Below are 15,162 nucleotides of genomic sequence, written 5' to 3'. Positions count from 1 at the left end.
CCTTTGCTGTGACATTGAACTCCCATCTATTTCTTCTGGTCCTCCTTGAGATGGTCGACTCCTTCATTGGAGTCCAGCTGTGTTTAATTAAACTGATTGGACTTGATGAGGAACGGCACACACCTGTCGATAAGAGACCTGACAGCTCACAGCGCCAATCGGATGACGCAAGAGGCCCAAGGCAGCCAATGGGATCAAGCGGGAGGCCCAAGGCAGCCAATGGGATCAAGCAGGAGGCTCAAGGCAGCCAATGGGATCAAGCAGGAGGCTCAAGGCAGCCAATGGGATCAAGCAGGAGGCTCAAGGCAGCCAATGGGATCAAGCAGGAGGCGGGCTTTCCTTCCTGCTTTCCCGACGAGAACCTCATATTAGCGGTATTTAATTACGAAGAGCTTTATAATTCTAAATGGAAACACGACTCCAGCTGACTCCCGCTCGGTCGGAAGTGCAACTGATGGCGCTCGTCATCGAGACGGGATTCACGGGATAGATGGTGGTATTCGCCGCGCTCTTTCCTTTTAATTTTTTTATATCGTGAACCAAAAATCGACGGTTGGTTGCGCTCCACAGGCTGTTTTGCACGGCGCGTTTTTGCCAAGGCGTTTTTTGGTGCGGCTGCGCTTTTAAAAGTCGCGTCTGGTGTGATTATTAATAATATTAATAATAATAATCATAATAATAATAATACATTTCATTTGGAGGCGCCTTTCAAGTCACCCAAAGTCACCTTACAATAAAATAATACAGAATAAAAGATTAAAGCATGAAAGATAGAAACAACATGTGTGAGTGGAGGAATGAAGAAGAAGAAGAAGAAGGAAGAGGGGGAGGAGGAGGAGGAGAAGAAGAAGAAGAAGAAGAAGAAGAAGAAGAAGAAGGAGGAGGAGAAAAAGACGAACAAGAACAAGAAGAGGAGGATGAGGAGAAGAAGAAGGAGGAGAGGAAGACGAAGAAGGACAAGAAGAAGAAGAAGTACAAGAAGAAGAAGAAGGAAGAGGGGAAGAAGAAGAAGTACAAGAAGAAGAAGAAGAAATCAATGTGCTCTGCTCTCCCGATCCACATCGATCATTGTTGATCCAACGATGTGAAGATGATCTCCATGTTCTAGACGTGGAGGGTTCTGCTGCTCGGTTCTGCTCGGCTCCGTCAGAACCGAACCTTGTGAGACCTGCTTCTCATTGCAGACCCGTGTGACTCTTCTCTCGCGGCGCAGTGTGTTTGCCCTCCAGCGTTCCCGATCCGATCAAAGACACGTCTCACATCGTGATCTCAGACGTTCATGTTGTCGTTTACAGAGAGGGAACAACGGAGAGCACAAGCTGCTCGTTAGACGCGTTTGGACTGGAACACGGGAGTGGAGTGAAGATGACGACAGAGAACCCAGAACACCCAGAACACCCAGAACCCCCCACACAGCCCTCATGGACCCGGAGGCTGTGGGTTAGAATCCCTCTGGGAAACTCTTTTTATTGAAGAGCGTCATAAGAATGATGAGAGAGAACTCAGCGGCTCGGGAACCGTCGGCCGTCAGGTATATTTATTTATTTGTATTATTTAATTTTCTTACGTAAATAAACACACAGTGGAATGAACAGAACCTCAGGACTGCAAAGAGAGAGAGAGAGAGAGAGAGAGAGAGAGAGAGAGAGGGAGAGAGAGAGAGGTTGGCTGATGTCAACTGAGACCAAACCGTTAATGGGTTTGGAAGCGGGTCGACTTGTGTGCTCAGAACCAACGCAGCTGCGGACCAGCTGAGCACACACACACACACACACACACACACACACACACACACACACACACACACACACACACACACACACACACACACACACACACACACACACACACACACACACACACACACACACACCTAGTGACACACACACACACAATGACACACACACCACCACCACTAATCCCACCTCCAACCGGGAAACAATCAGGAGCCTCCCATCTCAGGCCGAGCAGAACCCCATCGGGGCGGTGTGCAAACAGTTTGAGGTTCTGTGGTAAAGGGTTTTAAATTCAAGACGGACTTTGAAGATTTTCTTTGTTTTTGTTTTTGTTGTTGTTGTTGTTGTTTGCCGATGACCAGACGTCATCCATCAGGAGACTCAGCTGGAGCCACGAAGGCTCCAGGTTAGGGCCACGTGGCGGTAATAACTGCCGGGGTCGTGACCTCCGGCGACCCCGAGCCAAACTACGGAATTTAAATAGAGTTTTTCTTACGGATGATTAACTCGACCCCGAACAACAACAACAACAACATGACCCCGAGGTCAAACGAGGTTTGACCTTCAGTCAAGAGACACATCCACATCCTGAAGGTCACGCAACACGCTGGACAAACAAGCAGGGGGGGGTGGAGAGACCCCGTCTACACACGTATACACACATCTACACACATACACACACCTACACACACATCTACATACTTATACACACATCTACACACATACACACACCTACACACATATACACACAGCAACACACATATATACACATACACATCTACACACGTCCACACACACATACACACATCCACACACCTACACACACATACAGACACATACGCACATCTAACCGCAGCTACACACATATACTAACACACACACCTACACATATATACACACACCTACACACACATACACACATATACATCTACACATCTACACACATGCACACATCTACACATATGCACATACACACATCTACACACATCTACACACTTCTACACACACATATGCACACATACACACACCTACACACATCTACATACTTATACACACATCTACACACATACACACACCTACACACATATACACACACCTACACACATCTACATATACACACATATACTAACACACACACCTACACACATATACACACACCTACACACGCATCTACACACATATGCACACATGCACACATCTACACACATATGCACACATCTACACACATATACACACACACATCTACACATCTACACACATCTACACACATCTACACACATGTGCACACATGTGCACACATCTACACACTTCTACACACATATGCACACATCTACACACATCTACACACATCTACACACTTCTACACACATATGCACACATCTACACACATCTACACACTTCTACACATATGCACACATCTACACACATCTACACACATCTACACATCTACACACATCTGCACACATCTACACACATGCACACATCTACACACATCTACACACTTCTACACACATATGCACACATGCACACATCTACACACATCTACACACTTCTACACACATATGCACACATCTACACACATCTACACACATCTGCACACATCTACACACTTCTACACACATTCACACATCTACACATCTACACACATATGCACACATCTGCACACATCTACACACATCTGCACACATCTACACACTTCTACACACATCTAAACACTTCTACACACATATGCACACATGCCCAGGCACATAGTATCTGTAGGTCAGTGGTTACAGGTCTGTCTTCCAATCAGGGGTTGATGGTTCAATCCCCGCCCGAGTCGATGTGTCCTTGAGCAAGACACGTGACCCTGAACTGCTCCCTGTAGCTGTGTCTCTCTCCCTCTCTCTCTCTCTCCCTCTCTCTCCCTCCCTCCCTCCCTGTCTCTCTCTCTCTCTCCCTCCCTCTCTCTCCTCCCACGCTGATGAACAGACACCTGCTTGTCCCTGACGGACTCTTTCCCGTCCCCCAGAAGGTTCCAGTCTTCTTCTGGTCGAGCCTCTCCCAGAAAAAAGTCAACATTCGGCTCATTCAGGCCACTTTACATAATCGTAAATCTCAGCTCCGATGCGCCTCTAATCCCGTCTGACGGCGCTATTTCCTACAAACGTGCAGGAAGGCTTACGTGTTGAACTTCCTGGAGGGACACCGGACGTCCTGAGGCTGGGTCAGGGGCCCTTGACTCTGGACCCGGGTCACTGAGGAGATCTTCACTCGGCCTTGCTCAAGGGAACTCCATCGGTGCCTGTTTCTCTTTTCCGAGCTCATCGTTTTACTATCCTCAAGTCGAGGGCCTGCGCCTCTGAGCTTTCTCTCATTTTCCTGTTCTGCACCTTTAAACGCTGACAAAAACTCTACGGTCATCTCACTGTACGGTCATGTGACTGTACGGTCATCTCACTGTACGGTCATGTGACTGTATGGTCATGTGACTGTATGGTCATGTGACTGTATGGTCATGTGACTGTACGGTCATCTCACTGTACGGTCATGTGACTGTATGGTCATGTGACTGTATGGTCATGTGACCCCCTTAAGCGGGAAAAGGAGCTCATTAGTTTGTAATCTTTCTCATGTGAATAATTTTTTTTAAATAAAAGCCGAAAAAAAGTTTCAATATACAACAACATAAAGGCAGATGCGGATGTACAGATGAGTCACATTGTGGAATTTAAATAACTTCAGGTGGAAAGCTTAAAATATGTGTTCCCACACAATGACGTATGATTGAAGATCGCTTGTGAGTTTCTTTTCTGAAATAGAACTGACAGCGATAAAGCTTTAGTGGACAAAGGGCGGAGGTCATAGTGACACGTTCTGCATTTCCACTCAGAACGCATCCTGAACACATCCTGTGTTTGTCCTCATCCAGCTCGTCCAACCGGGCAAAAAGTGGCTTGTTTTGTCCAAGGATGCATTTAGTCGTTTCTGTTCACCCTCCATGCATATTTTTTCATATTTTATATTTTTATGTTTTATATGTTTATATTGTTATATTTTATATTTTAATATTTTAATATGTTTTCATATTTAACTTTTTAATATTTTATTCTTTCATATTTAATTTTTGTTATTTTAATTTTTTCAGATTTTATTTTTGTATATTTAATTTTTTTATATTTTATTGTTTTATATTTTACTTTTTCATATTACATTTTTTCTATATTACAGTTTTGTAACATTTCATTTATTTTTAATATATTTTTTTTAAATATTTTATATATTTTTTTAATATTAGAATTTTTTACATTTTAATTTGTTATATTGCATGGCGTGTACGTGGCGTGCGAGGACGTCCCGGAGACGACACGCTGCATCGATTATGAGCGAGAGGGCGAATGGGGAGCCGGAGGGAGATGGAACGTCACATTGGACCCGATATGAAAGTAAAACATTCAAGGAGCTGGGACGCACAACGTCTCGTTTCCTCCAGCGTGCAGACACACGGCGGCGTGAACAAACGTTATCAATCTGTTCATAATTCAGAGAGAAGATATCAACTGTCCGGTCTTGGGAAAATATTTGTATTAACTTTTCAGTTTTTACTGGTGATAAAATGTATTAAAAAAACGGAGTTGGAAGGCCGCTTCAAAAAAACATGTTTTGAAAGTTCTTTGAAGAACTATTTAGGGAAATGATTCTTTAAAGAACCCTGGATTGAAAGGTTCTTTATGGAACCAAAAAAGGTGTCTCAAAGAACCATTTTTTAAAGGTTCTTTGAAAGAACCGTTTCAAAGAACCTTAAAAAAGGGTTCTTTAAGGCACCATGTTTTGAAGGTTCTTTCAGACGCCTTTATAGGTTATTTGAAGAACTTCTCAAGGAAATGGTTCTTTAAATAACCCTGGATTGAAAGGTTCTTTATGGAACCAAAAAAGGTGTCTTAAAGAACCATTTCTGAAGGTTCTTTGAGACACCTTTATAGGTTATTTAAAGAACTTCTCAAGGAAATGGTTCTTTCAAGAACCCTGGTTTGATAGGTTCTTTGTGGAACCACAAATGGTTCTTCTATGGCATCACTCTGAAGGCCGCTGATGAATCCGTAAAAAAGGAAAGGTGTGACCCGACATCGGACAAATCCCTCAAAATAGTCACGATTTCGCTCAAATGTTCTTGAGCCAAACGGCGGCGGCGCTCTCCCAGTTCACGCCGGCGGCCCGTGACCCGACACCAGAGAGCAGGTTTTAGTGATTTCCTTCCGCCAAACATCTGACATGTAAAACGTTACTCATGTCGTGACCTCACGGTACCGAGCGCAGAGAAAAAACGGGCCTGACTCCCACCGGGCGGCTCGTCGTAACATCGTGCGGTGGACGGGAAACCGAACTGGACGTCCGATGAAGAGGAAAAGCGCCGACGGCTTTAAAAATCTGTTTCTCTGCCTCGTCGGTGAGGTCGTTGTTGGCCGGCGCTGAGATTCTCACCGAGCTCGAGTTACACATCGTGACGTCACGTGTTTGACGACTTTCATCGATCTTCAGCAAGCCAAACCGAAGGAGGGGGGGGAGGGGGGCCTTCGTCAGAATCAAGACCCAATGGAGTGAAATTCCACATTACTTCCTTAAACTCAGTTTACAGTAATGATGAGCACATCGACAGGCGTCACCGATACCTACCCCGCCCCCCTCCAACCCCCACCCCCCCACCTTTGTTGAGTTTGACTTTCAACCGATGTTCTCCGATGTACTCGGGAGAGAGGAAACCCTCATCTTCCTCTTCAGGCACGCTGAGGAGTCGGCTTTCTCTCGCTAATGGTTTCCAGAATTCAGAAAAGAGAGAAATGAGCCAAAGCCACCACCTCCGTACGAAAACAACAACAACAACAACAACAAATGATTGTACATAACGTGTTGCACGGAGAGGCTGTAAACCGTTTGATGACACAACATCGTGCGGACGCGTCACGCATCGACCATTCTTTCGTTTGAAACACAATATAAATTCTTTGAGGAACTATTTTAGGAAATGGTTCTGTAAAGAACCCTGGTTTGAAAGGTTCTTAGTAGAACCAGAAATTATGTCTTAAGAACCATTTTTTAAAGGTTCTTTAAGGCACCTTTATATGTTCTTTGAATTTAAGGAAATGGTTCTTTACAGATCCCTGGTTTGAATGGTATTTGTGGAACCAGAAATGGTGCCTTCAAGAAGCATGTTTTGAAGGTTCTTTGAGGCACCTTTATAGGTTCTTTGAAGAACTATTTAAGGAAATGGTTCTCTGCAGAACCCTCATCTGAAAGGTTCTTTGTGGAACCAGAAACGGTGCCTTCAAGAAGCATGTTTTGAAGGTTCTTTGAGACACCTTTATATGTTCTTTGAAGAACTATTTAAGGAAATGGTTCTCTACAGAACCCTCATCTGAAAGGTACTTCATGGAACCAGAGACAGTGCCTTCAAGAACCATGTTTTAAAGGTTCTTTGAAGCACCTAAATAGGTTCTTTGAAGAACCCTTTAAGAAAATGGTTCTTTAAAGAACCCTGGTTGAAAGGTTCTTTATGGAACCAAAAATGGTTCTTCTATGGCATCACTCTGAAGAACCCTTGTTGGTTCCAGACGGCCCCTCCATGTTTCTGTGGGTTGTGCATTATAAACTTCCTGCAGAACAAAGATGCACCTGAAGCAGCTCCGGTTGGTTCCGGTTCACTTTGTGGTGGCGATGCGTCGGTTGGTTGGGGTTGAATAATTGTGAAACTTGAGCTCGGGGAGGGGGGAGTAAAAAAGCACTCAGTTGACCTCCCTTGAACAAACAACAGATAAAAGAAGAAGAAAATAGCCTTTGATAGCAGACCAGACTTTGTTTAGCTTAAAACTCAGATAACTCCAGAGGGGGAAGGAGCGCTATCTGCTTTGTTTTGGAGGCCAAATCTTCAAAGGAACTAAAATCTGTGACATTGTGACCAAACAGCTTCATCTTCCAGATCAAATGTGCTCCAATTATGAAATAGTTTCATTCTAAAAACATCCCACTGCCAACGACTCTGTGTTCAAGCACGTCGGCGATCTCCGAGGACTCGCATCATCATCATTATCATCGACTTCTCACTGTCGCCCTCGTCATCATAATCTCCGTCATTATCGTAATTGCCTCGACGTCGTCGCCATAATCGCATTCTCAGAAGCCATCGGCCACATCATCGTCTTCATTATCCCGGATCGCCTTCACGCTCGCTCCATCAACGTCATTAAAAACACGAGCGTTGGTGAATAACGGCCACGTGTTCAGCAGATGAGCGAATGTGTCGCCTTTTTTTTACGGTGGGTGTGGCCGATATTAAAAAACGGTAATTTAATTTAATTTAAAAAAATTAAAAACACAAACATGAATCATAAATCATTATTATTATATTTATATTATTTTATCTTTTATTTTATTATTATTTTAGTTTTTTTCTCTTCCTTGTCTGATTGTTCGTATAGTTGGTTGTTATGTAATTTGTATTTATTCGTTGTTGTTTTTGATTGTCTGGTGTAACTTGTTAAAAACTTCAAATAAAATGATTGAAAGAAGAAAAAAAACGGTAATACCGGGCTGAAGATGATATATGTTCGTCAACATGTTGCCCGTTAATGAAGATCAACAGCACCAAGAGCATGTGTTTATGATTATTCTGTAGAATTACGAAACAACAGAGGCTTCCTGAAGATGAAGAGGGAAAAACACACTTGTGTGTGTTTGTTTACTTGATGTCTTTTTGAACATCTTGATAAGATATTCCACTGCAATGAGAACAGAAATGTATTACATGTCTCATTCATTCAATGACCTCATCACATTTATTCATTTAGCAGTCTTTTGCAACCAATCATCTGTATATGTGCTTATGCATTAATTCACTAATTGTTAAGTTTTTTATTGCTCTTGATGTTCCTACCGACTTTTTATATTGATTCTTAAGTCGTAAAAGTAACAATAAACTCCTCAAAGCCAAACATTGTCTCATAAACCGCGTGTGCGGTGCAACATGTCTGAGAAGAGTCGCGGTTCAGAATCTGCAGGCTTACAAGTTGGATTCATCTGGTGTAGAATCAAACCTCTAACGCTGCGTTCACACCAAAAAAGCGTGAGTTTACTCGCTCGACTATTTCTGGCTTATTTACGTCATTCGCTTCATTCGCGCCTCAGAGGGGGCGGAGCTTATCTCTGTGGCTTTACCCCATGGAAACAGTTATCCTCTCCTTCATCCACCATGAAGAACTAACCTCTAGTTCTGCTTCATACTTGTTGAGGACGTCCCACAACCAATCAGATGTCGCCCTCATTTCCAACGAATCACATGAGCCTCATTTGCTTCATTCGCGCCTCAGAGGGGGCGGGGCTTATCTCTGTGGAAACAGTTATCATCTCCTTCATCCGCCATGAAGAACTAACCTCTAGTTCTGCTTCATACTCGTTGAGGACATCGCGAATTTCCGCGTCTATCGTAACCACTCGCGTCTGTACGTTGACTTTGCTTATGGGATCTACTCGCGCGAAAAATCAACGACTGCGTCTGATGCCGGCTAGCGAGGGCACGTCCCCGCTTCACGCACGCGTTCGTTCATTCTCTCTCCGACGTGTTTTTGCACACGGCTTCATCTTCCTCACACCCGTTCATTCACGCGCTAAATTATTCAACTTTCGTCGTCGCTCCGTCGACGCAATACTTTTCCGCCATACGCAGGAAGCTGCATCCGCCCTAAAAACATCGGAAACACACCGGTAACCGTAACCCGGCCGAGAGCCGCGGCGTGCTGGGTGTTTTCATTCGGGTTATATTTATATTTATTATATTTCAGCAAGCCGGCACACAGAAATGTGAATGTTGCCACGGAGACAGCTCTGTTTTCAAGAATATTTACAGCTGGAAATATTTGTCCCCGGTCCTCCCCCTCTCTCTCTGGCAAGTGGGCCAGCACACACACACACACATACACACACACACACACACACACACACACACACACACACACACACACTCATGCCAGAGGATTATGAATATGGCAAACACACATACAGCCTGACAGCGGAGCTTCTGGCTCTGCAGGATCTAGAGTGGAGGAAAGTGGACCATGAAATCAGACTTTAAAAAGACTTTCTTTGGTCGGACATCAACTGAACTCCCACCAGCTGCTCACACACGCCCTCAGTCAAGCTATGCAAACATCCCAAACAACTTGTTTTTCAATCAAAACTCACTCATAATTCGGGTTTTATTGCAAAGTGGTTGCACTTTTCTGAGCCATTAAATTGGTGTTTAATTCAGAATGTCACAGTTAGCCTACGCGGGCTCACGTTAGCTAAAAGGAAACCCCGTAATGATTTGGCCCGGGCCTTGACAATGATGCTTTTGTGGCACGGAGGTCGACGTTAATCATAGGTCAAGATATCCACACACACACACACAACACAGACACACACACACACACACATAGCTTCAAATGTCACTCTGGATTCCAGCGCGCTGACGCCGGCCGTGGCGTCGGCCGGGCCTCTCTCAAGGATGAACAGTAATGAAATGAAGCTCTCAGACGGTGACCTTCATCTCACTGACGGACACTTTCCAAACGCACACGTTCAAACCGCAGCAGCATTACTTCATCTTCCCCTGACTGCAAGACCACGGCTGTCAACGAGAGGTTTTTGTACCCAGTGGGAACAAAAGAAACTCCTTCGGGCACTAATTGGGAACACGTTGACGGCTTCCCGATTGATCCGTCCGTCGTGGAGGAGAATCTAGATTTAAGCTGTGAAAACAGTCAGACACAGACTGCAGGGGCTCTGAGACACATGTCCGTCACGGTGTAATCGAAACCGTCACACAGCACAGAAGCCCGCCGGTGCCCATCCCCTCTATACTCTATACGGGCTCTGATGGCATGGAGTTCCTCTAAAAGGTTCCTACAGGTTTCAGGGGGACGCCATGTTTGACTCTCCAGTCCGCTATACTTCATATAAACTGTTTAATGTACAGTAACTTTGGACCCAGTCCAATTCAACATTAAGCATCCCATGGGACGGACTGATCTTATCACATGTGGGGGGTCTTAAACCAAATATGCCTTTCAGAAACCCCTAAAGGCATTCCAATGGTCTCTGCTCTACATCATCGACATGAGCATAAACATTAAACAATGATATGCAGTGAAAGAGAAAATGTGGATAACACTGTAATAACAGTTTAATATGAAGGGAGCTGAACGTGTGTCTGTGCTGGGTCTAAATATTGAATTCACAGAGAATTTTGCTGGACTTTCTGGATATTTCATCACTATTTCGACTTAATTATGACATTCATTAATAGGTTCGTCGACATGCCTTTGATGTCCCGACAGCACGGCGTGCCAAATGTTTAATGCATGTTTGAGCATCTCTGTCAAAATAACATCATCCTGCAGCTAAATATACAAAAAACATCCGTGTCCAGGACCGGGAGTGCAACAGTTGCCCCATTCATCACATCTCAGCAGATGAGAACTCACGAGCCAGCAGAAAGTTTACCAACAGCAGAAGAAGAAGAAGAAATGGAAAGAAAACTGATGATTCAGCAATAAACAGACACACACACAGTGCACGTACCGTCCAACAGCTGAGCGCAGGAGAACCGCGGCGCGAGGAGAAGTAATCCAAAGAACCAGAAGGGAATGCTGTGTGAAGACAGAAGGAGGAGAAAGGAGTTGGACAAGTGACCGACTGTTGCTTTGAAACCACTTCAAACTCAACCTTCCATTTACCGTGAAGTCATCCTGAGCGACGGCGTGGAGCTCAGATCCCGACCAGAGTTGTCCTGCTCATGTGCGGTCGAGCCCCCGGTTAGAGAGCGAGAGATGGAGCTCACTCTGCCTCTCTCTCTCTCAGTCACAAACTAAAAGCCTCTCACTCTCTCCGCCTCCTCCTCCTCCTCCTCCTCCTCCTCCTCCTCCTCCTCCTCTCTCTCTCTCTGGTTCCCCGGTCAAACAAAGGCAGCTTCAGTGAGTCGGACTAAAGGGGCCCTTCGCGAAAAAAGCTGAAATACGACCCCTCGTGTCTCTCTACGGACCGCCGCTTTTCTAATCCGGCCCTCCCCTCGGACATCACAACTCCCCAAATACAAATTAACACACTCCGGTTAAGTCCTCCTCCCCCCTCCTGCTCCTCCTGCTCCTCCTCACCGGTGTGGTTTCTCTCTCACTCTCCCCGTGCTTTAAAGCTCGGCGGCGGCCTCGGCCTCTGGCTGCAGAAGCCTCGGGAGCTGCAGCCTCAACCTCAAAACTAGTGAAGACTAGGAGTTATGGTTGGATCAGAGCAGATATGAAAACCAGTTAAACGAAAAGCTCAAATTATCTCTGGCATTACAGGAATTTGTTTAAAGCAAATCCCAACCAGACTGTCAAAGTGCCAAACTACAAAATGCCAATTCCGCTTTATTTTCCAAAGAGTGCACAAATGTATCGGGAAAAAAATCTGCATTCAGGCAATGAAAGCATTTACATGCATTGTTTTACATCCGTTACTTTTTTAATGCGTAATAAGGGTCTAAGACGGGAGGGTAACAGCATAAATAAGTCATCCCAGGCTTCCTTCCTTCTCCCAAACATGTTACCCAGCTCCTTTTTGGGGGATCTTCAGGCATTCCTGGCCAAATTGGAAATCGTATCCCATTCTGTTGCGAGTTTTTCCTCAAGTCGCCCGGTCGGACGTGTCCAGAATTCCTGTCTCGGGGACCTGTTCCGATTCCCAAACATCTCAAATGGAGCATTGGTTCTCCTCTAAACTCCTACAGCTTCTCCCTAAAGATGACCCCTTGCACCCTGTGAAGTAAACTCCTTCCCGATCTTAAGGTGCATGACCACAGGAGACGGCCGGTCCACAGAAGAAATGTGAATCCGGGCCTTCAGGCTGACTTCCCCGATCCACATGTTGACCTCAAACCACGTGTCGCCCATTCCACGGTAGAAGACTCCGAGGTAACTTAAACTCCTTCGATAATACTACGCTTACAGATACCGAATATCTAATAGCTGCTGACTTGAACCCCAACATCTTGGTTCAATTCAATTCAGTTTATTTTGTATTGTCCATTCTCAAAAATTACAAATGTGTCTCAGAGTGCTTTACAATCTGTACCCATAGACATCCCTGACCTTTGACCTCACATCGGATCAGGAAAAACTCCCAAACAACCCTTCACGGGGAAAAAAGGGAAGAACCCTTCAGGAGAGCAACAGAGGAGGATCCCTCTCCAGGATGGACAGAACAATAGACGTCATGTGACCAAAAGGAATCATTTGAGTTAAAACACATTCAATGAGTATGACAGAGTGTATGAATAGTTGGTAGTAGGCATGGACCACGATCCAGACCTCCATGATCCATCAGGCAGATGGAGGTAGAGAAGAGGTGTGGGCGGAGTCTCAACAGGGTCATGGCGTAGTTGGTAGTAGGCATGGACTCTGATCCAGACCTGGTGGTGGTCCAGACCTGGTGGTGGTCCAGACCTGGTGGCGGTCCTAGTCCGATGCAACCAACACCAGCACATCGTCTGCATGGAGGTGTGGTCCTGAGACGAGCTACACCTCCTGCGCTGCTTCCTTGAAGACGAGCAGAAGTTATTTCAAACTCATGACGCACACGAGATGCGTTTAGTCGATTAGCAATGGAAACACCCCCATGTGAAGTCATGAATGCACTTTCAATGAGCTAATAGGACTTAGCGCGCCACAGCGTCTGGACTCGAGTGCCGAAATGGAATCTTGCCGGCAACAAACACGGACAAGTATCCCGGAGTCTCGCTGCAGGAGCCGGTATGGGGGAGGGGGGGATGGGGGGGTGCCGATAGAGATGTGTTCAGGCCTCGATTCCGACGGCTCACGCAGATAACGGCCATCGAGGCCGGCGAGTCGGACTCTCCGGGCTCAAATTCCCCTCCCCGAGGTCGTCGGAAGACGGTCGTATCTTGAGCTCGTGAGGAATGAGGAATCCTGGGTCAGGGTGTCTGACACGCCCTGATTTTCCTCAGCCTAAATATGGAGTTGAAATATATTAAAAGGGAAAGAATAGTTGAGTCATGTTGGACGGGGAACTTTGCCTCTCACAACCCGTTAGCGTTGCCAAAGGGAAAAGGGAATTCCAATTCCCTTATTTACCAACCTGAATGACATCATTCATCTCAAAAACTCGGTGACTTGTGGAGAGACGTACCTTTTCATTATTAACAGCATATGAATATGTTGTTATTAAACTCCTGACATGCTGAAACATTTCAGCTCAACTCATGTTGTATGACAGCTGTTTTGGGTGTTTTGTACGTTTTGTGTATGTCATGTTTTATACCAGGAAATCAACATCAGGGGCTCATCCTCTAAAAAAAGAGTCTGGGAAAAGTCTGGGGTTATTTTTTAATTTATTTATTTTAAATTTATCAAATAAAATGTTCCTTCACCAGGAAATGCCTCATTGAGATAAAAACATCTCCTTTACAAGAGCGTCCTGGCCGAGACAGCAGCAGTAGCACATTACAAAGTTTCAGACAATACAACGTAAAACAGTGACAGACAATATAAAAACATACAAATTACGATTTTTTTTTTAGATTACAGCATGAATAAAACCAAAACTAAGACTCAAGTCATCATAACCCAGTTCACACAGGAACACACACCTCAGTCAAACATCTACAACCAGATGAACATGAAGATGTATGTGGAAGTATGTCTGTTTGTATGTGTACGTATGTATACATATATATATATATATATATATATGTATATGTATATATAAATATATATTGTTTTTTATTTTCTTGGTTATTTTTCTTTATTTTTTTCTTCTTTATTTTATCTACATTTTCTGATTTATTTGCTTTTAATTCAGGATGGGAATTTATAAGCATTTTTTGCTTCTACCCATACCTTTTCAGTCTTTCTCTTTTGTATATTATATAGAATAATATTGTATTGTATTTGATTGACTCAATAACATACACAACAACAACCTACCTCCAACTCTTTTAATCTATTTTTTAATTATGTCATAATCTGAAAAATGGTTTATTGCCGACCATGCATACACTGAACATAATAAACACAATTTAGCCAAAGTTCAAACATGAATCTAAAATAAAAATAAATAAAAAAAGACACCATAAAATATAGTAATAGAAGGGGCCGTTACGCCAGCCTGGAGACCTTCTTGTAATGATCTGCCGAGTTTAGTTGGTCATTAGAACCCCCACATGGACTCAGAGAGCTCACAGGTGTTTACTTTGCTTCCCAGGTGTCCAGATTGTGTCTGAGTCGGTGCAGATGATGGAGGTCTGTTTGGCCCAAAATAAGCTTTCAACTCATCAGTCAATGTTTGTGTTTGTGTCCACTTTAAAACACAGCTGAGGCGTATTTTTTGTTCGATGGATGTTTCTTCCCAAAAGAACACTGAT

At 44.3% G+C, this 15,162-nt stretch overlaps 1 protein-coding gene across 1 annotated transcript in view; it reads right to left on the bottom strand.

Annotated features, from left to right (window-relative positions):
• LOC130206289 (collagen alpha-1(XVIII) chain-like) overlaps window positions 1-11,586 on the bottom strand; it is a 61,131-nt gene extending 49,545 nt beyond the window's left edge. Inside the window, exons 1-2 of the mRNA XM_056434194.1 lie at window positions 11,483-11,586; window positions 11,328-11,395 (exon numbers count right to left, since the gene is read on the bottom strand). Of these exons, the coding sequence (XP_056290169.1) occupies window positions 11,328-11,395; window positions 11,483-11,493 (79 nt within the window). The 5' untranslated portion in view covers window positions 11,494-11,586. The remainder of the gene's footprint in view (window positions 1-11,327; window positions 11,396-11,482) is intronic.
• Between the last annotated feature and the right edge of the window lie 3,576 nt (window positions 11,587-15,162).

This window comes from Pseudoliparis swirei, chromosome 16 (assembly GCF_029220125.1).
Source record: "Pseudoliparis swirei isolate HS2019 ecotype Mariana Trench chromosome 16, NWPU_hadal_v1, whole genome shotgun sequence".
Classification (NCBI taxonomy): Eukaryota; Metazoa; Chordata; class Actinopteri; order Perciformes; family Liparidae; genus Pseudoliparis; species Pseudoliparis swirei.
The sequence above is the reverse complement of the archived record's forward strand: the minus strand, read 5'-3'. Positions and strand labels throughout refer to the sequence as shown.